Source organism: Phlebotomus papatasi, chromosome 2 (genome assembly GCF_024763615.1).
Source record: "Phlebotomus papatasi isolate M1 chromosome 2, Ppap_2.1, whole genome shotgun sequence".
In the NCBI taxonomy this organism is placed as follows: Eukaryota; Metazoa; Arthropoda; class Insecta; order Diptera; family Psychodidae; genus Phlebotomus; species Phlebotomus papatasi.
Window position 1 is genome coordinate 55,147,114 of NC_077223.1, and position 26,765 is coordinate 55,173,878.

General features: G+C 33.5%; 1 protein-coding gene across 2 annotated transcripts in view; it reads right to left on the reverse strand.

The window, feature by feature from the left end:
- Nucleotides 1-5,874: 5,874 nt before the first annotated feature.
- LOC129801744 (uncharacterized) overlaps nucleotides 5,875-26,765 on the reverse strand; it is a 28,142-nt gene continuing 7,251 nt past the window's right edge. The window contains exons 3-6 of one of the 2 annotated variants that reach the window (XM_055847044.1): nucleotides 8,524-8,649; nucleotides 8,117-8,427; nucleotides 6,582-6,993; nucleotides 5,875-6,513 (exon numbers count right to left, since the gene is read on the reverse strand). In XM_055847044.1, coding sequence (XP_055703019.1) covers nucleotides 6,286-6,513; nucleotides 6,582-6,993; nucleotides 8,117-8,427; nucleotides 8,524-8,649 — 1,077 coding nt within the window. In that variant the 3' untranslated portion in view covers nucleotides 5,875-6,285. Of the gene's footprint in view, nucleotides 6,514-6,575; nucleotides 6,994-8,116; nucleotides 8,428-8,523; nucleotides 8,650-26,765 lie in introns of both variants that reach the window. The other variant, XM_055847043.1, reaches the window with a different exon arrangement.

The following is a 26,765-nucleotide window of genomic DNA, read 5'->3' on the forward strand; positions in this document are numbered from 1 at the left end:
AGGATGAATGTCTTATTCATCAGGTATCGATATTTTGTTGGAAAAATCACGTAGGGGAAAGTTCCCATGCTTGATACTGTAAAATGATGTCCAAGGTTTGTGATTTTTTTCTGATTAACACACAAACCAAAGCGATTCTTCCACTATGACAAAAAAGTGTCTCACTTATTAGGTTCATAATCCTACCTCAAATAGTACCTGGAAATCCTTAGATTTTCCTCAAGAAGAAAATGGAAATTCTGTGGCGATTTTTATACAAGTTGGGTCTGGGGCCTTCCTGTATATCGACAATTCAGAGGCCCATTTTCACTGTATAAATTTCATTGGATACCAAAAATTGCACATCAATACTTAGACAGAATTCTAATCTATCTGCTTAAATCGTTTGTAAGACTGGTTATTAGTTTTAAAATCACTTTTATGTAATTTTTCGAAGCCGTGTTTTTATGGCATTAGGGCACTAGCGAAAACCATTTTTTCAGTTTTAGTCCATGAAAATGTCACTCTGCAACCATAAAATTCAGGCAACAGGGTTGAAGGCTATGTCAATTTTCGATAAAATTGGAGGATTACAATAAGTGTAATTATGAAAGAATCACATCTAAAGATAGAGTTGCCACATTCAAATTATCATTCATGGACCCTTCTTAAAATATAGGATGGACACAGGTAGAATTTATGAATTTGCCACCACCCTCAAAAACAGTGTCCCCAAATAAAAATATTTTTACATCAATATTAATACTGATGAATGAACCCTCTATGTGCCTATGATAGTAGTTTTCCTGAACAGCGACATTAATTAAGAAATACTTATGAAATATCATGTATCGAAATTACAGTTTTAGACCCATTTTCGATTTTTGCTTCCTGAAACTAGGGAAAAAGAGCTGGGATCCTAATTTTTTCAGGAAGTGTGAGACTTAGGACCAGCTATTAAAATATATTGCTACGAGTCACAACTATTGATTAACACAGGAAAAAAATAGTTATTATTAAGCTTGGACCGTATCAAGCATGGGCACTTTCCCCTACAGGCGGGAAATGGTTACACTATTTTGGACTTGGTGAACTTAAAAGTGCAATCTGTGATCCAAGTCCAAAAAAGTGTAACCATTTCCCGCCTGTACGTGATTTTCCCAACAAAAATTCGATAAGGGTGGGTGGGGCAGTTTAACGACGGAGCAGTTTCAATTTTTGCATATTCTTCTTATCTCTTTGAAAGGAATGGGATAAAACCTTTATGTTATTGAAGAGATAACTAAAACCCATGTTCATAAAAATAATTAATTTCGTGACGCTTCTCGTTTGAATTCTGTAATTGATTTTATAAAACTGCATCAAAATGAAACTTTTTTAATGTCTTATTTTCAACAGTTTCTGAATTATTGCAATTATCTATCGAAGTAACATAATTGTATTATATTACCAGTGGATTTATGATTATTATAAGGCATTTAGCGTTAAATGAATTCTAAGACAGTTCTGACAATTTTGATTTGAGTTCCGAAACTGCGTGAGGGGCAGTTTCATGCAAGCACACAGAAAAGTTTCCAGTGTATAACAATTTCTTTTTTTTTAACAAAATTAACTTAAAATGATCATTGAAAACGTTTTTTAGCTGTAATTGTCCATAAAGTTCGAAATTATGGGAAGTAGTATTTCCTAAAAGTTAATAAAAAAAATTAAAAAAATAATCTCAGTGTTTTTTAAGTGCCTAAAAATGATGAATTTTTATTGTTATAATATCTTTTCAGAATGATTTCAGCAAGATATTGTAAAATTTTCTTAATATTATAAAAAATTCAAGACTTTAAAATACATTTATAAAACTGTTATACTAAAAAGGACTTGTTCTAAGGCGATATGTATAATGATCCAGCAAGGTACAGAATTAGCTTAGCACTACAAAAGACATTTCTTTCGCATAAAAATTTAAAGAAAATTGCTCAATTAATGAAAAATAGGCTTGGAAATCTTTGGCGATATTTTATTTTCTCTGTATGATTAAATAGTGTTAAAATTCTGTTATAAAGTTCTTGTTCGATTAAATTTTTATGTTTTAGAGTATAAGAAGACTTCAAAATTGTAATTTTAATCAATTGTGGTATCGCAAGTTTCCTATAAACACGTTTTATCTTTCTCAAAAATTGCCTAATATTTATCTTGAAATTGCCCCGCAATGGGGGACTTTCACACATTCTGCCTTTCAAGTGAAATGAATTTCTCCACAATAGACTAATGAAATTAATGGATTATTGTTATTATTTTTATTAACCCTAAACCGAACTGTAATTCAAAGAATATAAAAAGTTCTACTTCTGTTTATCATCTTTTTGCAAAATGGTCTCAAAATACATTTTGCAATTTAGGGGTGAAACTGCCCCACCCTCCCCTACCTGATGAAGAGGACATTCATCCTCGAAACGTTGTAAATAATAAAATTGCGAAAGTCAAGAAAGGTCTAGTGTTTCTGATAAAAATATGCTCCAAAATTTTACCAAAGAACTTGATCTCATCGTTTGTTCTGGAGGAGAATTAATTTAATTTATTTCTTTTTCAACTTTTGCCCCTTTACAGCGCGGGTCAGGGAATTATTGGGGGTTTAAGTTTTTTTTTATTCTAATGACCAGCGCACTTTTGTTTGTAAACATGTTTTCAAAGTTTCCCATGAGAATGAGCGAGATGACTAGATCTAGATCTCACTCACTCTCATTGAAATGGCAAAAACATGTTTACTAAACAAAAGTTATTGTGCGTTGGGCATAAAACTCTTATGCCCAACGCACAATAACTTTTGTTTTGTAAACATGTTTTTGACATTTCAATGAGAGTGAGTGAGGTCTAGATCTAGTCATCTCGCTCTCTTTCATAGGAAAATTTGAAAACATGTTTACAAACAAAAGTTATTGTGCGCTGGTCATTATGCCCAACGCACAATCACTTTTGTTTTGTAAACATGTTTTTGACATTTCAGTGAGAGTGAATGAAATCTAGATCTAGTCATCTCGCTCTCTCTGATAGAAAATTTTGAAAACATGCTTACAAACAAAAGTTATTGTGCGTTGGGCATTAAGTGCTAGCTATAACCTACTAGAATTTAAGCACAATTCATAGAATGTATAGAAGCGAATGACTCGAGAAAACGAAAAAGTTGGATGTTCAAAATTAAAGGAGAAAGGGTGGTAGGTGGGTGATCAAAACACCAAATTGCAAATTTCTCCCGTCGATAAACTGCCAAACACCACAACTTGATATCTTTCTTATGCCCTAAACACACTTACGACTTAAGCCGAGAGACGGTTTGACGTAAACAATTACGTTAAGCCATCTCTCGGCTTAAGTCGTAAGTCTGTCTAGGCGGTCTAGGCAATAGGATGTTTCAACGGGAAAAAAATGGCATTAATGACGATGTTTTGTCTCGTTTAAGCTCGCATAAATTATATAGCTTTATTTCTTTCACCCGGGCGCTGTTTCTCAAAACCTCACACACACAAACCTACGAAGGAAATGTTCCGGAGTATTTCTTTTGAAAGTGTGGTGAATTTCACAAAATTTCACCACTTTTATTTCCAGGGAATTTCCATTGGATTTGGCGCCTTTACAGTAAATGTCCAATGAATTTATCGCGATTCCAATATATTTCCAGTAAATTTGGCGCGTGTCCAGCGAATTTCCGCATATTTCCCATGACACCCATGACACTTTACAAAATGTTTCTAGTGTTAAATAATTTATTAAATTGATTAACTGATTTTAACTTATTATTTAGTTGATCGTGCTCACTTTTGAGCAAAATAAAATAAGTTATTAAAATGTCAGATTATCCACTTTAGCAAACACTAAGTGCTGAAAATCAGAAGTAGTAGCTCTCATTCATTTTCAACCGCTTATCCCTATTGGGGTCGCGGGCCCATGACATCCAAATTAGCAGCCCACGCTTGTCGATCCTCCGCCACTTCAGGAAGATGTTCGGGTTCGATCCCGAGGCGTTCCAAGGCAAGATTCTGAATTTGATTCAGCCACCTCGTCCTAGGGAAGTAGTAGCTCAATTTTTCTAAATGCTTGTATAATTTTATTAAATAATTAAATCAGTAATTAAAATAAGACTGAAGATAAAATTAGAATTTCAATGTATTTTTTCATCCTTTCTGAATTTTCAAACATATTAATAAACAATTTGAATGTCAAATAGAAGCCCACCTAAGCTTGCTAATCTAACCAAAATAGGGAAGGATACCACGAGTCGCTAGATTAAGAAAAATATTTCATAATTAGTTAAAAGTATAATTTCATAAAACAATACCTAATTCTTATAATTTAGTATGTGCCAATTCAAAAAATATTGATCCAACTAATTATTTATGAAATTTACTGAAATTAATTAAAAAAAAATGGTGTCATTGCAAACAAGAACTCTGTTTTCATAGATGAAATATAAACTAACGCAATATATCTTTCAAAAGCTGATTATTAAGAAAAAAGTAAAAATCATTTTATTTCAAAATAATAATACTAGAGACAATCTGGAAATCCGGAATGCACCTGCGGTTGTTGGTACCCTTCCCTTGTTAAACTTTTTTGTTTTTAATTTATTATAACTTCTTTAAATATTTTATTTAAATTTAAAGTCTATGCACCTATTTCAGCTATTTTTTTAACTCCAAATAGCACTCGGCGTCTTATTCTTCAAAATAATTGTATAGGAAGGTGATATTTTCTCTTTCAGTAAATTTTTTTTCCTTGGCACGAAATTTTTGGAAGAGGGAGATTTAGCAGTTTAAATTTTAAATCGTAGAGTTTCTCGTATTTTAATTAGTAAAATATGTGTAATGTCGTTCAAAAACAATTACTAATTATTTAATTAGGGATTTATATTTCATTTTTTTCTATTTTCAAAAAATAGTCACATCTACTCCCAAACTATTGTCAAACAAAAACTATTGGACCACAATATTAGAAATTTTTTTGCGTACATACGTAACACATCGAAATCCATTAATCAACCGGATTCACCTACCAATTTCTATGAGTCACTCTTTTACTGCTGATAATATAATTAATTTTTATTCATGAGAATCATAGAAGCATAAGTGAATCCAGTTTTATTCGACAAGGAACTCACAACTACACACACGAAAGCATATTTAATTATTGTACATGTGAATTCCCCACTGCCTTCCATTGGAATTTTCCAGTTGGAGAAAAGTCATTTTGAGATAAAAGCAGTGAGAATTCTCTTTTTCCGCAAAATAAATGTTAAAAAAGTGAGTCAGAAGTGTTCTTTTCATTCCAAAAAGAACAAGAGAATACTTGAATTTTTGATATGAGACTGATGAAAGTGTATTTGTGTGTAGCTCGAATGCCGTCGTTCAAAAGACCGTCGTTCGTTTGCAAGTTTATTTAAGCCTTAAAAGGTCGTCGTTCATTTGCAAGTTTGTTTGAGCCATAAACGGCGTCGAAGAAATACTGTCCTGTCTCATCTTGTAGAGCAGCCTGAGAATAGTACCAAAATGTTTTTTTTGTTGAAACACCCTACTAGGCAGGTATTAGTTTGGGAGTTAGTAAGCTGGAAAGAGCGGCCAAACGGATGGTTGGACCGCTAAGAAAGTTTTTTTTAGCCATATATCGTGAATCATATTTATTTATAATTATAACATTATAACCTATTGAAGAAAATGAGGTTTTATAAGGAATGTAGATAAGGTAATCAAGAATATTGATTGTTAAAGTACAGACGTCAGACAGAAGTTTTTCTTTCGAAACCTTTGGATTCCTTTGGTATTTCTATGGAGAAGAATAAAGAATAAGTACAATTAATTGTGTATTATATCAGTGGTGCTAACTTTCCTTTGGAATAAAAAAAAACACTTATTTTAAATTAATTTTATTAGTATATTCTCATAAAAATTCGTTAATGTAAATTATACTATTACTTTTCAGACAGTGGTTTTTCTAAGTACTATTAGGACAATTTTTATTTGACGAAGGTCAGAAATGCGAATGCCTATAAAAATTAGGCAAATTTGAGAGTGAAGCACACTTGCATAAAATTCTTAATTTGATATGCTCACAAAGTGTTACATGTAGTAGTAGTTACTTTCAAAACTATTTTACTATATAATATTAATCCCATTTGCGAGGCGTCTGAACAAGCATTGGTAAGAAAAGGCAAAAATAAAATTTCTAGTGTTGTGTGATTTTCATGGAAAACATGAATCGCCCTCATCAATAATCAGAATTCTTTTGGGAGCTTTGGTTTAATTTGCTGAATTGACCTGGTTGTCACACCCACAGTACATGCATACGTTCGTCATCTACATGAAGTCGGGAATTGTGTAAAGAAGCCTTTTTGGGTGGTACAGTGGGTGCAGAATCCCAGCGGCGATGGAAATGTGTCAGGGGAAGTCCTACTTTTGTATGAGATGATGTAGCAGGGTCTGAATCTGAGCCCGTTGAATCACTAGAAACTGATGATGAACACGGTGTACTAATTAATGGTAGACCGATCTCCTGGAAGAAGTAAATTACTCACTTATTTTTTATGTACATACTATTAAAGAAATCATACACACTTGTACCTGAAAAGAACTCATTGAACTAAAGCCACTTTCATCTTCGATCTTGGCTAGGTTATTCCGACAAGTTTCTGAAGGGATGCGCTCTGGCAAGTCATCATCTGTATCTGTTTTGGACGAAGCAGTGGAATTGCTATCAGAGGAACTACGCAAAGAAGATCGACTTTCGCGTGTAACTAATTTTCTATCAAAGATGAGATTCATTGAATTCATGTTACTGTCGTTTGCAGAAGATTCTCTGAAAATTTGAAAGTCGTCAATTGCAGTTTTGGCTTGAGCCAGCATGGGTTCTTGGGTGTTCAAGAGATTCTTCACATTACGAAGCAACCGAAATGCTTCTTGGGATAGTTTATCAGCTTCCATTTTAGAGCCAGAAATTTGATTTTGACTACTAGTGTGTTTTGGTGTACGTCGCCTGCAAAAAAAATAATGGAGTTCATAAAAGAAATGCAATGAGTAGAACTAATGAGTAATGAAGGCTAGGAGTCTGAGTCGAAAGCTTTGGGAAAAATCCAGAATTTTCTAAGCTGACCCCTTTTTCCCCGACTTTCACTGGTTCCCATTAGTAGGGGAGACTGGGGCAAAGTCACAAATCGAAAAATTCAAAATTAAATATCTTCCAAGGTAAAAAAGATAGCGGCTCAATTTTTTTTCTATAGATAGCCTCCATAGATCTTCTTCAATGTCGTAAGTTTCTTATTAGAATTCGAACAAGCAATTTAGAAAATAAAAAATATCTAAATTTTTAGCCCTATTTGAAATATTTTCCTTGCAGAAGATAACAATTATATTATCTACTTATTTTCCAAAATTAATGAACTGGTGAATATTTTCTAAATAATTTGGATTTTTTGAATACGAATTCGGTATCTATTTTAGAATTTCACAAAAGTTCTTTTCTCCAGAAATCCTTTTATTAAAAATGGCCACTTGGGGTAAAAAGTAACAAAAGGTATAGAGCAAAAAGTAACAAAAAAGCTAAGCTATTTCTGATGTCTCACGGCGAAAAGAAACGTCATTATCATGTCTCGCCGCTTGTTGTTTGCATTGGTCAAATGATTTGCAGTCTTTTGTGTATTTGTTTTTTCTAAAATAGCTTGAAAAGCGCTTTTCTCGTTTTTTCACTTTTCTCGCGGAGAAAACGGTGTTTTACAAAGGTGTAGATGAATAAATTTTCTATGAAAATATGTCCTTTAGGCATTTTTTCAAATTTACGAAAGCCTGTAATGAAGCGAATCAAAATATGATAATACCCCATGTCTGGTACTATTTGCCCCTGCATTTTTGAGAATAGTCACAAAATTACCTTTTTTGAAATTGGCTCGATAAACGTATTTCCTTACAAAATAGAGGAAAATTACTTTCACAAAGTTGTATAGATCGGTAAATTTCCTATAAAACTGCGCTAATTAGAAATTTTTGAAGCGCTCGAGTAGTTTGTAAAAAAAATAAAATATTCGTTTTGTGACTTTTTGCCCCAGTTTCCCCTACTTATCAGTAATATTCGTAGTATTAGAAGCTAATAGTACTTAAATTACCATGTAAAATCTCTGAAGTTGCTGTACGAAGTTATGGTTTGAATAGAGTCTGTAGAAGCTTTGATGTCTCTCGGGAGATTTTGGCATGACAAATGAAGTTCAATATCACTCACATTGGTGCTAGAGCGTTGGCGTGTAGGAGCATATGTTGCAGGCACTTCGGTAAGTTCATAAGGAAGCATCTGGAGCACACTCTTGGATCGGTTAAGTGATTCTCTCTCCTGTAAAGCATCTAAACTCATATGGCATCGTTCCAGGAAGTGTGCAACACTTTCCATTAAAGCGCGATACATTTGGCGCGAAGATTCAACCTGGCAAATAATGTAATTTTTTTTTTAATTAAAAATTAAAATAAATTTAAAAATGCCTATATTGTAGAATTTATTATTATAATGTTTGCAAATTACCTGCTGCATTTGCCATTTGAGTGTATCAATTTTATTTTGTAAGATCATTGTTTCAACCGATGTGGTTCCACCATTGTGAGATTGGCTCAATAGACGACGATTCTCTTCGATAAGATTTTGACATTTCTGGAAGATAAAAGAAAACATTTGAGTGTATAAAATCCTTTAATATGTAAGAACATAGCATTTTTAATGAATTTTAAATCAACAAAATACTATCCCTAAGTAAAATGAAACAAATTTGATAATAGTCGATACTCAAATTAGGACTTTAATAGGTATCATCGTAAATTTTGTCAAAGGGAAAATAAATTAGATTTTTACTTTCCCATTATTTCACTATTTATTTAATGAACTCATAACCTATATAATTTGAAATTAATTAGACACATTTTTGTGAAACATAAGGATTTCTACCGATTAAAATTTTATATTTTACTTGTAGAATTTAATGCTTTGTTGACCAATTTTTTTCATGAGGAAAATTCAGTAACTGATTTATCATAGCGAATTGTATTGGTGTAATTCAGCATTTTAGTATGAAAAAAATGACTTATTCGTATAGAAAAAATATTCGAGGTTGACAATCAAAAGGAATTCAATATGCTTGGCAACAGTTTTTGATTTCTCTAGATGTCAATGAACAGAATATTTAATTACATGCTCAAGATTCTCCTCAATGAAACTTGTGAAATAAATGTGCTGTGCTGAATAATTGTCTGCTAAAGAAAATACTCAGGGAAATCTATGGAAAAATTTAAAGCATGAAGCCAGGAAATGTATATCTTGCAGTAAGTGTCATTTTACTGCAAAAGTGTTTTACGACACGTGGTGAAACAAGAACGGATACAAAATGCTTTATTAAAAAAAATCAAATGTCTTCAGCATGTGTTTTTCAAATAAAGCTTGAAGATTTACTTCATTCTTCGGATTAATCACATTCGGATTTAATCACACTGTAAGAATGATCGCCAAGAAAAAAATAATTAAACGCTCTTTCTGCATTAATGTAAACCACTCCAAATAAAGACTATGGAAAATAACGTTCATTGACTTTCTCTACTTTGACAGACGAATGAGTTTTAGAGGAAAGAGAAAAACTGTGTACATAAATGGATATATCAGTAGAGGTTTTGAATACAATATCATGAATTGTATGGTAATGTTATTAACCAGTAGGTAAAAGAAGAACTTTACAGTTATGCTCTAGACAGACCTGAGGCTTAAATTGAGAGACGGCTTATTAGGTGAGATTCTTAACAATCTCACCTACTATAATCCTAACAAAATTTCATGTCGTCCGATCGACCTCAAACTTGGCCAAAATGTGTTTCAGCACTTCCTGATCACGAATATATATGTGGCTAATTTACGTTCCCGGCCGGCCGGCCGGCCGGCCGCTCTTTGGAGCTTAATAGCTCCTAAACTAAAAAAGATATCGACTTGCGGTTTTCGGCAAAGGTTATATATCGGGTGAAAATTGCAACTTGGTGCATTGACCCCCCACCCCCCACCCCTCCTTCCGCCATTTTGAAGACCCCCTTTTTTTGTTTTCTCAATAGCTCAGCCCCTATGGCATCGAGCGGGCTCAAATTTTAGTATGTTATAGCTGGGCCTTAGGGCTTTCCATCAATACCAAACTTAAGGTCCCCCGACCCCCCTGACCCGAGCTATAAGGGTCCAAAAAAAATTTCTTAAAATGGCCATAACTCCTGTTCTAATTGTCAGAATTTAAAAAGTGAGGGCTTTTTGGAAAGCTCTCGTGAAATGCCACTTCCCTTTCTAACATCGCAAGTTCATAAAACCACCGCTAGGGGCGCTATTATAAAAAAGAAAATTTTTAAATCTTATAAGTTAAATAACTCAAAAATTCCATTGTGCATCGGGCTGAAATTTTAGTATGTTGTAGCCGTTGATTATACCTATCAAACAAAAAAAACCTTAAGTCGATCTAAAACCCCTGACCCGAGCTATAAGGGGTCAAAATTCGAACATTGACCGGCCTCTATCTCCGGTTCTAACTAACATAGCGACTTAAATTTTACCTTTTTGGTTTCGTCTCGATGAGCACTTTCAGATGGAAGTTCAAAAAGTCACCACAGGTGGCGCTGTGATAGCGTCAAAATTCATCGAAATTCAAAGTCACTTTTCTCAAAAACGGCATTGTGCAAGTTAATGAAATTTTAGTATGTTGTAGTCCAGTCTAGGACGTTTCCAAAATGGTGCGTATGCGCGCTGTGGTTAAAACAGAACCGGAGATATGAGGGGTCAAAGTTCACAAAATTCAAAAAATCATATCTCCGGTTCTATGTGACCGATTTTAATGAATGAGGGCTTAAACGAAAGATCTCACCAAATGCTACAACTTTCTAGAATATTTGAACTTCGTGGGACCAACACCAGAGGCGCCACAGTCGAAAAACTAATTTCAATATCACATAACCTCAATTATCTCGACTGTCGCTGAACCGATTTTGATGATTACTTCAACATAATTGTAGAGCATATTTGTCTCTACATTTCGTCCATACATCATTTTCCACTCAGACTACGCTATCACTCCGATTTTGTCGTTTAAGTGTGAAAAAATTGATTTTTCCCATAATAACGCTTTGAAATCCCTCAGATGCCAATTTGACTGCCTCTACTCCACCAAGACACTTAAAATAGGGGTTTAAATTGAAAATCCCACAAAATACAACAATTCTTTGATATAGTTGAAGTTCAACAAATGACTACTTGGGGCACTCTGGATGAAAAAACAAGTTAAGAAACAAAAAACCTCGCTTATCTTGGCTTCTGAGTAATCGATGAGATCATGTTCTATAGGAAAATTATAGAGTACATTCTGGTCTACATTTCACCCATATATCACTTTTGTGCCAGTTCATCCAAATCCTTGATATTTTGGTTTAAATACAAAATTTGTATAATTTCACGAATTTGATTCAAGATAACTGAATGGCGACTCACAATTTCAGCTCTAAATCGAATTTGCATGCACTCCGAGTTAGCTCACGTTAAGAATCTCACCTACATAAGCCGGTTAGGATTATCTGTCCCTTTTAACACTTTTACGAGAATATAATCTAATCATTATTTTGATTTCAATTACGTTAAGCCGACCCTCGATCTAAGCCGGAAATCTGCCTAGCACATTACTGAGGATGAGCAATTTTCTTCAAGTAATATTTATGTGATTGTACTGCATAACTTTTCTGTTATACCGTCGTTTCGGGTGACTTTGCACTCGGGGGGTGACTTTGCACTCTGCTGTCCGTAAGACTTTCATAAATTCTAGCATTTATTGATGGTCTTCGCCGATCCGGTCTTACCATGTCAAAGTATATAGGGATATGTTATGTACCAAGTAAGGTACAATGATCCCCAAAAGGATTCTTGTAGTTTCAGTAATAGTCAATGAAATGCTAGTATAGGTATTTTGTCAAAAAACGCCTCCGTGAAAAAGTTATCTGAATGTGCAATTCCAAAATCGATTTCAGAGCAGTAAATTGCCCAGATTTAATCTAAATTTATCTGGCTAGAATAATCCACTTCGATTTTGTTGATTATTTTTATTAAAATATTTTTTTTCCCCTATTATCTTCCTAAGAACGCATGATTTATGTTATAAAATTGCATATAATGGCCTTTCTAAAGCTTTATTATAGAAGTATTTGGCTATAAATTATCCAATTTTTTGGGAACTTAAGATAAAATGACCGAGATCTACAAGATAGCATGGTCGCCATCTTGATTTGATGTTTCTGTCCGCCATTTTGAATAACTGTCAAAACAAAAATCTCGTCCGATTGAGCTGAAATTTTAGTATGTTCTAGCTGATGCCAAGGCCTTTTCAGAACATATATAAAATCCGACCTAGGTCAAGTTTTTGTCTGGATATAGGGGCTCCAAGTTCAAAATTTTGACATTTTCACAAAATACAGAACTATAGGGAGCTTCTTTTATCAAAACTATCACGAAAAAGACAGCGCTATCGTTAGGCGGTGAGATCAAACAAACAAAAAAGAAAGTAATGTTTTTGTTTATAACAGCGCATTATTTAATAATCTTAAAAACTGCTTTTGCAAAGATGAAAAATAAAAAAAATAATTAAATGCACTTTTCGTTTATTTATTTATTTTTTAAATTATGTTACAGTAAATAAGTATATAAAATTAAAGCCTCAACCATTTTTAATGGTTACTGAGGCATTTCCTTTAGGTTTCAAATATTTAAGATTAAAAAATAAAGACCGCCAAAACATGAGTATTACAAAATTTTAAACCTTGAGCCTCTGTATCTAGGTAAATACATAACGTCGACTGGAACATAGATACGTTTTGAAAAGGTCTTGACATCAGCTACAACATACTAAAATTTCAACACAATCGGACCAGTTTTAGGGTTTGACAGTTTTTCAAAATGGCCGACAGAAAAGTCAAATCAAGATGGCGACCACGTCAACTTGTAGATCTCGTGCATCTTACCCTTAGATATGAAGATCTTCATTGTCGTTTATTACAGAAATTGTTGATTTTTTAGTATTTATTAAAAAGTGCAAAGTCACCCGCACCTTATCTCAAGTGCAAGCCTTTTTTCTTGATTTTTTTTAAACATAGTAAAATTTTATAAAATTAATGCTAATGGCACAAAATCCATTCATTAACAACTGAATGCAAATAATTTTACCCATTCACCGCCCTCCTTTCACTTTAACTGTCCACAGAGGGCAAAGTTGAAAAACAGCGAATAAACGTGCAAAGTCACCCGCAACGACGGTACTTAGGTAGTTACCGACGGATTTATTTTATACCCTGAAGAAACTGGCGAGCGTTAGAGACGTGGGGCATATCTGTTAGGGGTCCCGGTCAAAATTCCAAAATCCAAAATCCCAAATTCTTAAAAGTGTCACAGCTACTCCCACGATTGTACGCGCGCTTGCTGGAAGCAAAGGGAAATCTTCTGTGTCTTAGGAAATTATTCTAAACATTTTCTAAAGATTTTGAAAATTCGGGATTTTGGCCTTTTCGGAATTTTGGCTTTCGTTATTTTGACTTTCGGGATTTTGGCTGCCACCGATCTGTTACATATGTGATGCCACAAGATGCAATTTTGTATTTTCAATCAGGTTCCATAGAATATTCTGTTAAGGCATCTACATACTAGAGAACACTCTTCACTATTAAATACGGACATAAATTTTTCTATAGTGTATAGAGGCCATTACATTCCCTCTTTTTTGGATAGCAACAAAATTCTCTTTTCCCAAAATCTTAGCCCATTATCAATGTGAATCCCAGCATTTAATGGTAGATATATATTGCCTAGACAAGAATGTTCGACTATTGGGAGGTGTGACCCTTGACTTTACTGTCACAGTTGTGAGTTCGAGTGCCACCCAGCATCTGAAGCATCTGAATAGACATTTTTCATGAAACATTGTGTATATAAATAGTAATATTGTCCAGACATAACGATAATGCTGTTCTTAAACTGCATTTGATTTTATTTAATTTTATTCTATTTCAGGGTTTTCGTCACTGCTGATGATTTCCTCTGCAGTTTTTAAACATTATAATACGATACGATAATGAAATGAAAGCATACCTACAGACAGGAAAATATTGCATACTATAGAGTGAAGCCTTTTTGTGAGACCAAAATGAATTGAAAGTATACATATCCCCTAATTATGCTTGTTTCAGTATTTTTGCCCACATGTTTTAAAATGAATTCTAATCAAATGTAATAATTTATTAGAATAGAGCATATTATGGTTGTTGAAATTACACTTATTCATAAATGATTTGAAGTTATTTCACTTTAGGCGGCCAAAAGGGTTTACTCCACCATAATACAAATACTATTAGCTTTTCAGTTATTGGTTGATCAATAAAATATTTTCCTTCAGAAAAGTTCAAATCTTTTTGGATATTTTATCTCTCACTCAAGAAAATTATGAAATATTGAAATTTGCGCGATCTTCAATATGCAATATAACAGTAGATATATTTATGCTGAATTGTATATTTCATTTAATTTTTAAATTGTAAAATTTCATTTAAATATAATATCGTCGTTTTTATCGAAAATTGTCGTAATTTATTTTTTTCAATTTTATCATTTCAATAAAAAAAAATATACCTTTCAAAACCAACAGATTAATAGTGCTTCCATTCCGAAAAAGTCTTACGGTTAGGAAAATTTTTATTATGGGAAAAAAATATTTTTTTCGGGTAAAGAATTATGAACAAGATTTTTTAAAGATAAACGTTTAAAATTATAAAAATACCTCATGCATAAGCATAAGATTTCTTTTTCCAAGAAATCATTTCTTAATCCCTTAATTTTTCCTAAACGTGCAACTTTTTTCGGAACGGAGAGAATATTAAATAAATCGAACAAACATTTTATTAAATCATAAAATCAAAAGAATATCAGATACAACAATTGTTGATGCAAATTACAATATTACTGCAATTTATTAATTTGAAAATACTTCACATATATTGTCGGACATCATATTTTTCATGTTCGATTTTCTTTTGAATCATGTACAACTACGCTAAAACAACTTCCTCTGCAATAACCCCAAAACAAATAATTTAATCTCTTTCGGAAAAGAAACCTGAGGTGAACAGTGATCATGAAAGTGAAATGTATATTCAGTTACATTTGTATGTATATAATTGTAATTAAATCTTCTTAACGGATGAGTACGCAAAACACTCGGAACACTGTACCTATGTTATACAGTAGACTCTCTCAAATTCGGGCATATGGGACCGAAATGTCAGCCGAATTAGACAAAAATTCGGGCGACAAACTTTTTGAAATGCAACGATTTTTTATTCATTGTGCATATAGATATTGAGTTTACACACTCATATATAACGTAAATTGCATGAAAATCCCTCAATAATGCAAAATCACATCAAAACTAAGACAAACCATCCCAAATTTGAGCATATTTGATTCATTTGATAAACATAATCAAACTTGAAAAATGACAACAAACTTTTTTGAAATGTAACCGCTGCCCGAATTAAAAAGTAGCCCGATCTTAAAAGAGCCGAATTTGCGAGAGTCTACTGTATTCTATATTGGTTAGTTATCGAAATATTATATAAAAGCATGTATAGAAATTGAGAATAAATCCCTAGATTTTATGACCGTCCAAAATTTTCACCATTTACCCGCCGAGGACAACTTTTTTTTTAACAAATCTTCACGTTTCAGACGATTTCTGAGAAATAGTGTCACGCTGTTTATCCGTCTGTGCGTCTGTCCGTCCGTCCGTTCGACCATTACCTCGTCTAGAGCCCAAACGATTAGATTACACCCCTATAAGTCAACCTTGCCTGGGACCACTAATATGCCCCTCATTCCTCCCCACTAAACTATGTTTTTGTTTAGAAATTACCCAACCGGACGTTTTGTCTGTACACGAAAATACCGTTGAAACATTCCTAATAACGGGTTTTCAAGATTAAATTTACGTAATACCCAGCGAATTCTGCTAACCTTAAAACAAAATTGGCGGTTCAGTGCCATTTCCATATATTTGGTTAGCACTTTTTGTTCCACAACTGCTGATCAGTCAGCAAATTTTTGCTAGTCGATTCAGCAAAAATATGCTAAAACGCTACTTTTTTCAGCTAAGTGTGTTCGCTGGGTACTAAGAAATTTTGTGTTTGTACACAGAGAGCGATAATCAGAACAAGTGATTCCCAACCCACAAATTTAACCCAAATACAGACAGGAAAAAAAATCCTGCCTCCACCCAGGGTTAAACTGGAGGCTTTTCGCTATCTAGGCAAATGTCTTACCAACTGGGGTATGGGTGCACTGGCTCTGATTGTCTTTGCCACTGATCTCAACTAAATTCAAGATTAAAGGTTAAAAAGGCTTTAGAGAGCGTATTTCTCATCCAAATATTATCATGTTTGGACTCGTTGGACAGGTCTTGGAATTACCGATAAAACTGTACCGCTTCCAATTGATTCTGAACCGGTAATGTACTGATAAGTATTAGGTGAGATTCTTAACAATCTCACCTACTATCTTTTGTCGAAAGTCCAATTTTATTACTCTTAAAACTATTTAGGGCGATCTTTTGAATGATTTATGAATCAGTTTATATCGGTTGTGAACCGGTAATAATGGTAAACGATGTGGAAATAATTTTTAGGTATAGTATTGAACTCACGAGTTCGAGCACTTTGTAAAGCCTGAGACGCTTCCCTTACCCTCCAAAACCATGTTTTTTTGGGATTGATGGAAATCGCGTCGTGCTATTTTTTTTTTTCATTTTTGGATATGTTTTAGAGAATACCCAGGTAGACAACAGACCATGTGCGAAAATACCGTTGAATCATTCCTAATAACAGTATTTCAAGGTCAGAGGTTAAAAAGGCTCTAGAGAGCGCATTTATCAGGCGAATGGAGTCATGTTTGGGGTATGGGTTCGTTGGACAGGTCTCAGGATTTTCGACAAACTGAACTGCTTGGCATTGGCTTTGAATCGAAAATGAACCGGCTATGAACCGATAAGCGATTTTTGTTCGAAAATCCATTTTAATACTGTTACGAAAGAAGGGGAATGAGTACCCCTTCTTCTCAAGATAAACACCCTGACCCCAGATTCTCATAACAATTGAGTGGAGGAGCAACGCTGTACAGAGAGAAGGTCCAATTAAAAGATTTATCATCTCTTTTTCTCTTTATTTTCAATTCGTCGACATACACCATTGGTTTTCTCTTTTTCTCTGGCGGTGATAATGGGAGCATCCATTGACCTTTCCTGCCTAGCAAGGTTTGACAGTGAGGCCTCTGAAGGGCGTGTCCAAGCTTCTCTTTGGGGGACTCGATGAAGGGAGACTCTTTTCCTTTCACTCCTTAGGGCCTAGTGTTGATCCGTACAGGTGTTGCTTCTCCAGGGGCCCTTGAAGACATCCGAACCGGAGGTGTCATCGGACGGTTTTCTACTCGTTCCGGGCTTCCTTCTTAGGTTTACGGTGCTTACTTAGGCGGCTGGAGAGTACTGCGCGCATGGGATCTGCTAAATTTGGCCCCGGAGGCTTGGCGTGATCTCTCTCCTACTCACTCAGGAAAGGAAGGAGACACGTAGTGGGATGTTGTACTCTACGCTCAGTTGATCCTCTTCTTGGCCCCAGCGGTGATATGACTGTAGCTGATGATCCAAGCTGCTCTCGTTGGGGGGAAGGAGACAGGGAGCGGAATAATCAACGCTCGGTCCATCCTTCTCTCTCTCCTGACGATTATGGCGCTTCTCTAGAGATCCAAGCTATTCCTCGCTGGGGGGGGGGATTGAGAGCGGGAGGCCCATCGCTTCGTCGATCCTTCTCTCTTTTCCTGGAGTGATGCTGATGCTATGGAGATTGATGGTGATGCTCTTCTCGCCTTGGGGAATCTCGTGGTCCTTCTCTTACGTTGAGATGAAGCTTTTTCATGCCTGGGGATAGCTCTTCTAGCGTACTCTCTGGATTGATTCCTGTTTCCCGCCAATGTTTCACCATTCATGGTGTGTAGTTGACGACTTCTCTCTGTCCCTCAGTCAGTCGAGCAGCCTCCCGGCGTGTGGTGGTTACCTCCATATCCAGTTGAGCAGCATCCCGGCGTCTGGTATATTCCTTGTGTCTTCAGCGACCAGTTGGGCAGCCTCCCGGCGTGTGATAGCCGTTTTCCTTCGCTGGGTAAACGGGCAGCCTCCCGGCGTGTGATGCCTTCGTTTCCCACGGTGTCCGCTGGTGATGGCTGCTGGCTAGTCGCTGGATGTCTACAGGCTGGTCTTCTTGGCTGATCCACTGAGCTGGTCCTCCTGATTGGTCCCTCTGGGCTGCTCCTGGAGCTCCTTCCCGGCCTATTGGCCGGCGACGAATGTCTCGCTGGAGTTCTGGAGTGCTGCTTATATAGCCCGATTCTAACGGGACCCTTTGCGCACGGCCCCACTCTGCACTGAGTGCGCTTGTGGAGCCACAGTTTCTCGATCAGGAAACTGGATTGTGATCCAGCGCCACCGCATGATAAGCACTCACATTTTTGGCGCGAACATTTGGAGCGTATTTCAAAACTTTAAGAACCGTTGACATGTGAAAGACTTTTCTTGCTTCAAGGGAGAGCCAATTTCGTAACAATACTTTTGAAACATTGGGATCTTCCGAGTGATTTACAAATCGGTTTAAATCGTTTAAATCGGTTGTAAACCGGTAAATGATTTGAAAATGCATTTGAGGGATAGCATCTATCTAAAGTCACAAGTTAGAGCACTTCGTAAACCTTTCTTGTATACACATTTCTTGTACGTTTTATTCTATTTTTTTATGGCGAAACTGTTATCATATTGAAATTTGTTTTACTTATAAAAAATATTTATTTATTCTCACGTCTTTGATCATACAAAAGGATATTTTGTTAACATTCGTCACTGGTTAAAATATGCCCTAACTATATGGTAAGACAGATTAAGTAAAGCAGGAAACAAAAAAACGGGAAATATTTAGATTTAAATCAATATGTACTATCATGGGAAAAATATGTTCTAAATAGAAATGCCATACACTTAAGAAAAGAGCGTTGATTTATTTCTGATAGGAAAGAAACGTAAAATCTGTTACATTATGAAATATTTTCTCTAGCAATATAACGTCTATCTTCATGAGAGCCTAATCATCATACAATTCACAATGTATCAATTGAGCAATACAATAAAGAGAACAATATAGAGCGTATGAAGATTCTGGCATTTGTTGTTTCTGTGCAATTATATCTTACATCTCTTGTCTTTTATCCAACTCCACCATAACGAGAAGCAAGTAATAGTAAAATGTAAAACACCATAAATTTATAGTAAGAGTTCACTACTTTTTCAACAATAGTTTTCTTGAGAGTCTTGCACTGCAATAATTAATGGTATTTCAGATTGTTCATAGTACATCAAGAGAAGATGAGTATAAAAAAATGTGAGAAATTTCTTAAGTTACACCTTTCACACGATTTGCCAATGAACAGAAGATTCTAAAAGAAATTTACAAATTAAATTGTATTTCATGTGATAAAAATACATATCTTTTGAGAACCGCATTTAAGTAACTTAACTAACCAAGCAAAGAATGAGATTACGGCGTGTATTTAGAGCGAAGCAAAAAGAATTTTACAACACTTTTCAATATACTTATTTGCAAACACTGTTTAACAAACACATTTTATCCGACATTTTCCTTCAATTCTTTTTGGTTTGTGTTTAAATGAGAAAACTCAAAACATTAAAAAAAAACGCTTAGAAATAATATCAAATTTCATCAATAAATGAGGTTTTTTATTCAAACTATACTTTTATGGATATAAATTAGTCTTATTTTGAAAAAAAAATGTCGCATTTCAATTAAATTTATTCATTCAACTGAATAAAAGTTATACAGTTCTTGTAATTACCTTGCAGAGTCTTTTGAAAGAGTAAATTGAAACCATGCCAAGGTTTTTTTGGTACTATTTTCAGAAACACTCCTTATGGTAAGAGAAAATACACAAATTTTACTTACATATCGCAAAGAAGTGAAAGCAAATTTGGCATTAAAATTAAAACATTTAACCACCACCTCTTCCCTATACATTTAATATAAATTTTAAATAGATTATGTTTAATGCGCAATTTTGTATGTAACACTATTAAAGTAAGTGTAAAAATATGTAATACGTACTGTATGGCATTTTTTGTTATTCATGTGACTTATGTATATAAATAATTTTAATTTTATACTTAAAAATTCAAAACGTAAATCAAAGATAAAAACTTTAACACCATTAAAGAATGTCTCTTTCTTTCATGAGAAGTTACAAATTAAATGTGAATAAAATCTAAAATGGATACAATGTGAAAATGAATAAAAGAACACGACTTTGAGATTTTTTAGGGTACTTAATATCTTAGTAATTGATTGACATTTATTTATTTATGATTTATTTGATTAATGTCTTATTATTATTAAAACCTTGATATTAAAAAATTTTTTTTGTATGAGATACTAATAGCAATCTTCACATGATATTGTGATAGACAAAAAATACTCACTAGTTTTTAAGAATTCATAAAGCTTTTACTTAAATCCTAAATGATCAAAATCATCATCATTAAGGTTTAGACAGTATTCAATATTTGAAAGAGACTACATGCGTAATGACTTAAATAATGTTTGAAATTATCATAATAAAAATGTTTATAGGGGAGTTTCGAAATATTAAAAAAGACACTCTTCGAAAGTACACCTTCTTAATATCACCTTATGTATTAGTGATATTTTTTCGTATAACTTTTTATCGTAGTAAATGGCACACAGTTTAAGTACGTCAGATGTACTACAATATTCATTTGTATATTTTACGTTTTCTCCTTATTGTTTAACTTTACTATATTTTCTCATTGAAGAACTAACATTTTCCTTCGATGTGAGTTCCTGACTATGATTTTGTGTGTACACAAAAAACACATTAAAACCAAATTACAATGTGAAAAGCCAGTGATGAGCCAAAATAAGGTTATGGTAGGTATAATTCTTTTATTGCAAATTCGAATTCGAAATTCATATAAGCTTATAGAAAGCTAAGATTCTTTACATCCTTTATATTTTAATATAATGAAAAATATCACTATAAACACGTTATGTAGCCCTAAAAGATTCTTTGAATCCATTCCATTTCATCTATTATCCATCCATTTCATTTATTATGTATAAAATATCAGTGTAGTCACTGTTAATTACAGCATAATATTGTGTGTCATATATATATATATATATATATATATATATATATATATATATATAACTAAAACGAATATATATATATATATATATATATATATATATATCGTTTTAGTTTTTTAGCGTTCCAATTTATGAGCAGCAAAACCAAACACAAAAAAAAGCCCACGAATGTTGAAAATTGTGGGGAGTTGATGGGTTTAGTTCTTTATTTTACAAAAAAAGCAGATTCTTGTGTATACTCCAGTTCGAGCGGATATCAAACTTTTCGCTCTGTTGCTCTTGCGTGAACAGAAATATTTCTATTTAATACAAGTAAGCATATTTGAAATGTATTGCACTACAAAAATTGTATCTGACAGAGAAATAAAAAAAAGATTCCCTAGCTCATTATGAGGTAATTTTTTTTTTCACATTTTCACCTGAGAAGATGATTGGTACAGTCAGTGCAACAAGCTACCCTATCACCCCGCTTAAATATATGCATTCCGGTCACAGTTTGTCACAATTGTTCTTTTTTTTCACACGATCTGAGTAAAAAGATTGAGAATGGATGATTCACTTTTAAGGGGTTATGTGGCTTAAAAAGACGGTAAATTATCATATTTTCTCTAATTTTTTTTTTTACAAATTAATAAATTTTTATTTTAATTTAAGTTCTAAAGCATATAAAAGTCAAACGTTTGAATTTATATTTTCTGAAATTTTCATTTCAAAATCTTAAAAATTCAATCGATGACAGAGTATATTCATCTGACGTAAAAAAAACTATTCACTTCCTGCTAACTTAAACTTTTAAACTTAAATTCGCCTTTAATTTGAAGGTCACCGGGCCAAAGTAACCGGGAAGTCCGGCCACCATAATTGTGGCTGCAAAATTCTTTTAATAAAATTTGGATTTTTTTAGCGAAATTTTATATAAATGATTATAATTATTGGGGTATTTTACATCACATCAAATAAGTTATTATAAAGATAAAAAATGGACGACAGATACAAAAATAAAAATAATTTTTCTAACAGTACCAACGAATAATAATTTTCTCTCTAATGAAAAATATTGTGTTTCTATTCCCAAAAGGATTTGGTTAAAAAAAATTAGAAATGCAAAAAAGTATTAAAATTCATTAATCATCGCGGTAATTTGTAAATTTGTCACTTTTAAGCTTAAATATTTACTACACAGCAAATAGCTGGAGATTTGCAAAAAATATTCTAGATGTTTATTAAAGTCTTACGATTACATACAAACATTAGAAAGAAATAACCTTAAGTAGTCAGGAAAAATTATTTTCTCTATGGGTCACAACACAGGTGAGTCAATAACCCTTCAAGGGTTAACAATAAGAACACAAATTATTTTTTTGAAAAAGAGTTGGTAAAGCATCCCCAGGCTTTGCGAAGTGCTCGAACTCGTGACGCAGACGCTATACCTCAAAAATACATTCGCAACATTTATTTATTTTTGTGAAAGGAAGGTCAACTTATGGGGGATCCCCCAAAGGTCCTTTACCGTTTTTCTATCTTTTACCGTTTGTACTCTGAACGTGGTAAACGACTGAATGCGTAGACAAACAACTAGCGTGACGTCAACAAACTGAAAACTACAGATTTCCAAATTCTACCAAAATATGATTACTTAGGGAGTAATAATATGCTGTTTTTTTAGGCTACGTGACCCCTTAATTTAAAGAATGAATTTATAGTGCCGCAAAAGTAATGTAAATTGTTTCTCATGGAATACATTTGTCACCGTCAGGCAAAAGCAATATTTAAATGAGAATCGATTGCAATATGATGTAGAGAATTTATACGGAAGTTTGTGATGTAACAACATTGGCGTAAATTGCAAAAGACCAACAAATTGATGAAATATGACAAAGAGAACAACAATAATGTAATGTTATTCCAAATTGTGTATCAAAGTCGAAAAGCTAAAACTGCGCAATTTTCTATTGACGATAATATTATTACATAAAAAACAGAGACCCAGAGCTTAATTAGCGTCAGCAAATGAAATTCTTCTTTGCATATAATTTTGTGAAAATGTTTTGAGACTATCAATATCAATTTTTGTAAATATTTAAGTGAATATGGGCCTGTGTGTGTAAATGCTCTAGTGGATACTTTGTTCATCTTTGCTCAAAATAAAATATAATAGAATTTCATAAAATCTGATGTAGCTTCTTAATAATTTAACATTGACCCCCAACTGAAAATTAGTTATTTTTTAATTCTTGACGGACCGAAAATCAACAATAAAAATTAAACCGATAAACAAAAGCATCCAACCTTGGAAAATTCAACAAAGTCTGACTCGGTGTATTTTTTGCCTCTATATGAACGATAGGGACAAAAATAGCCCATAAATTAAAATATTTTTTCTGGCAATACCAATTAGTGATGATTTTCGTTCTAATGAAAAATATTATATATAGTTATTGTAGTTTCTAGCATCAAGAGGTTTTTGCTTAAAAAATTGAAAATATAAAAAAATAATAATTCATCAATTTGATAGTTTGATTATTTGTCACTTTTAAGCTTACATATTTACTACATAGCAAATAGTACGAGATTTCTTAAAAATATTCTAGATTCCTCCTACCGTCTACTTAACAATAACGTACAAACATTAGAAAAAATAACTTTGAGTAGTCAGGAAAAATTATTTTCTCTTTGGGTCACGGGTTACCCAATCGTCCTTAAAAGCTTAAGATTCCAAAGAAATATATTTAATTTTTATACAGACTAATGTGTTTAATATATCCTACATTTTATCAGGCAAAATTGAACTAAATGGAAAGATCATTTGTCCCTTCTAAAACCCCTTATATATTGTAAACATTTTCATATATAGTTCATATGCTCACTTATATTGTTGAATTCCTCAAGTTTAAGAAAATATGTGTCATGAGATTATTGTAATAATAAAAAAGGCTGACTGAGTCGAAATTAAAATACCGTTCATACTGTTCATGAGAAATTTTAAGTATTGTTACAAAAAATCACCGAATTATGAAATGAAAAAACTAATGTTAAGACAATTTGTCAACTGTATTTGTGCAAAACGGAATTGTAAATTTTCCTTTTCTATATTGGTTCAAATATTTGATGAATGAAATTTATTTTAAATGACTCTTTAAATCTCTAATATATACTAAAAATTATTTGTGATTTTTTAGACCAGATATCCTTTAATTATGATGGTTCAGTCTATTCAAAAATAGAAAATTCAAAAAATAATTATATTTATGATAAGAAGACAAATGTTTGAAATTTCGCATTATTCGTGAATTTATATATATTCATAAATCTCGCTATATATGCATGATTAATGTACCTCTTCACACATTATGAATAACTCAAACTAGTTGTGTTTTCGAATTTCAAGAACATTGATTTGTTCAGTAATTATTGAAATTTATTTATTCTTCCATGTATAATAATTTATTTACACATGACTGCTGAAATACAAATCGCTAATATTAGTTGCTTTACAGTTTATATGAAACGTTTGTAACTTATATACCAGAAAGAAAATGAGTTGTCTAAAAAAAATTTGCAGATTAAAGCGTCATATAAAAAGACATCCCACGCAATTGACTATAATTCATATAACTGTACAAGCAAGTCTTTCTCAAATCGACTTTCTTGCATATCGAACTAACATCTATATGTTGGTACAATGATATAAATGTTACTATTTCTACAGGCTTCTGATTAGAGGATATTCATATTTTGGACACCTCGTTAATATATTCTCTTTTAAAAATTCTCCAGTTGTGTTATTGTTATTAACTCCAAGTACTAAGTTAATTAGCTTAGTTTAAAAAATATATATACATTTTCATTATTTAACATTATTTGGCTCCAAAAAGGCACAATTTTATCATGCTAATGCGCCTATATTCAATTTATTCCATCTCAAATTTTCCGTCTACCGACCGCGTTCACTACCGATCTTATCAGGAAAAACGGCAGAAAACTCCCGAATCACTGATCGTATAAGCCACTTACAATGGTTATAATACACTTAATGTTAATAGTACACTTCAATCATATTAATTACATAGTATTTTATACATAGCACATTGATTACACAGTATCTGTGAATGGGAAAAATATGAAAAACGCAAGAAGGAGAGATAAACGGCAGCAGGACTCCAAAAGAGTGCGTATTGCTGCCGTTGAGTCGCGTCAAGAAAGGAGAAAATCAAGTAAAAGGAAAGTAAATTTAAAAAAAAGAACAAAACATTTGAACATTTTAAAAGGTGAAAAAGAAAAGGCAATATAAATAGTTAGAAAGAATGAAACTAAAGAAAGACCAGTGCAGCAGGTATAATCAAAAACTTGAGGAGATAGGGAGCACCAGGAGAGTGAGGCAAGAATAGGAAGAGAGACAGAGTCACCAGAGGACACGATCACCCAAGAAAATCAAAAAGATGACAAATCTCCAAGCCAAACAGTCATCAATTTTTAATTGAAAAATCTCATACGTAAGGAAGCAAGAACACAGGATCCTCGAGAAAGACGACAAAGGAGCACCTATTCAGGGCTCCATGGTCCAAGGTTTTAAGGGTTCACCCCAACTTAGGCACCTGAGGGTAGTAAAAGAAAAAAAGGCATTCCGGAATCACAAGGCGCCTCCACCCTACCGAGGGATTTGTAGGGGACGCCGCCCCCCAGCAGCCAACGATCGGTACAAAGTAACGAACCCGACAGCATCCTCGGCGCCCTTGGACCCTTGGGTCCATCATGCCAGGCGTACATTGCACAGGGGGCAGGAAGAGAAGAGGCTGATATATATTTGCTGGCTAAAAGTACCCCGGTCTCCCCTATTGAATTATAATATTCCCTTAATAAAATAATTGATTTCTTCAAATTTATCGAACTTCCACAGTTATAGTGATTTTGGACATTTCGTTATTTTACGCATTTTCATTGCAATTCTTTTGCAAATTCTCAATTTCCGTATTACCTTACCTCATACTCGGTGGCACTAGGTGAAAATAATATAAGGAAATTGACAAAATAAAACGAAAATACGATAACCGGTGAGCAAAAAAAACCGGTACAAGAAATTAATCGTACAGTCTTTTCTTCTCGCCGTTTATCGTATTTTTATTTTATTTCTTCAATTTTCTTATATTATTTTCATCTGGTACAACTGAGTATGATAAGGTAATACGGTAATTGAAAATTTGCGAAAGAATTGCAATGAAAATGGGTAAATTAACGAAATACGGTGAGCATTTTATTGTCCATGTGATTCTGCCCTTAAAACGAAAAGAAGATTCTTGTTCTAGGTGGTAGGAATGTATGTTACTTAATCAACCTGATAGTGCTTGACGCTTGAGTACTGAAAATTATATCACAGCTACATATAGTATTGTACTTATGAGCGTGACTTAAAATTCACATTCAAAGATCTCATAACGTACCTACATTTGTACATCTGGG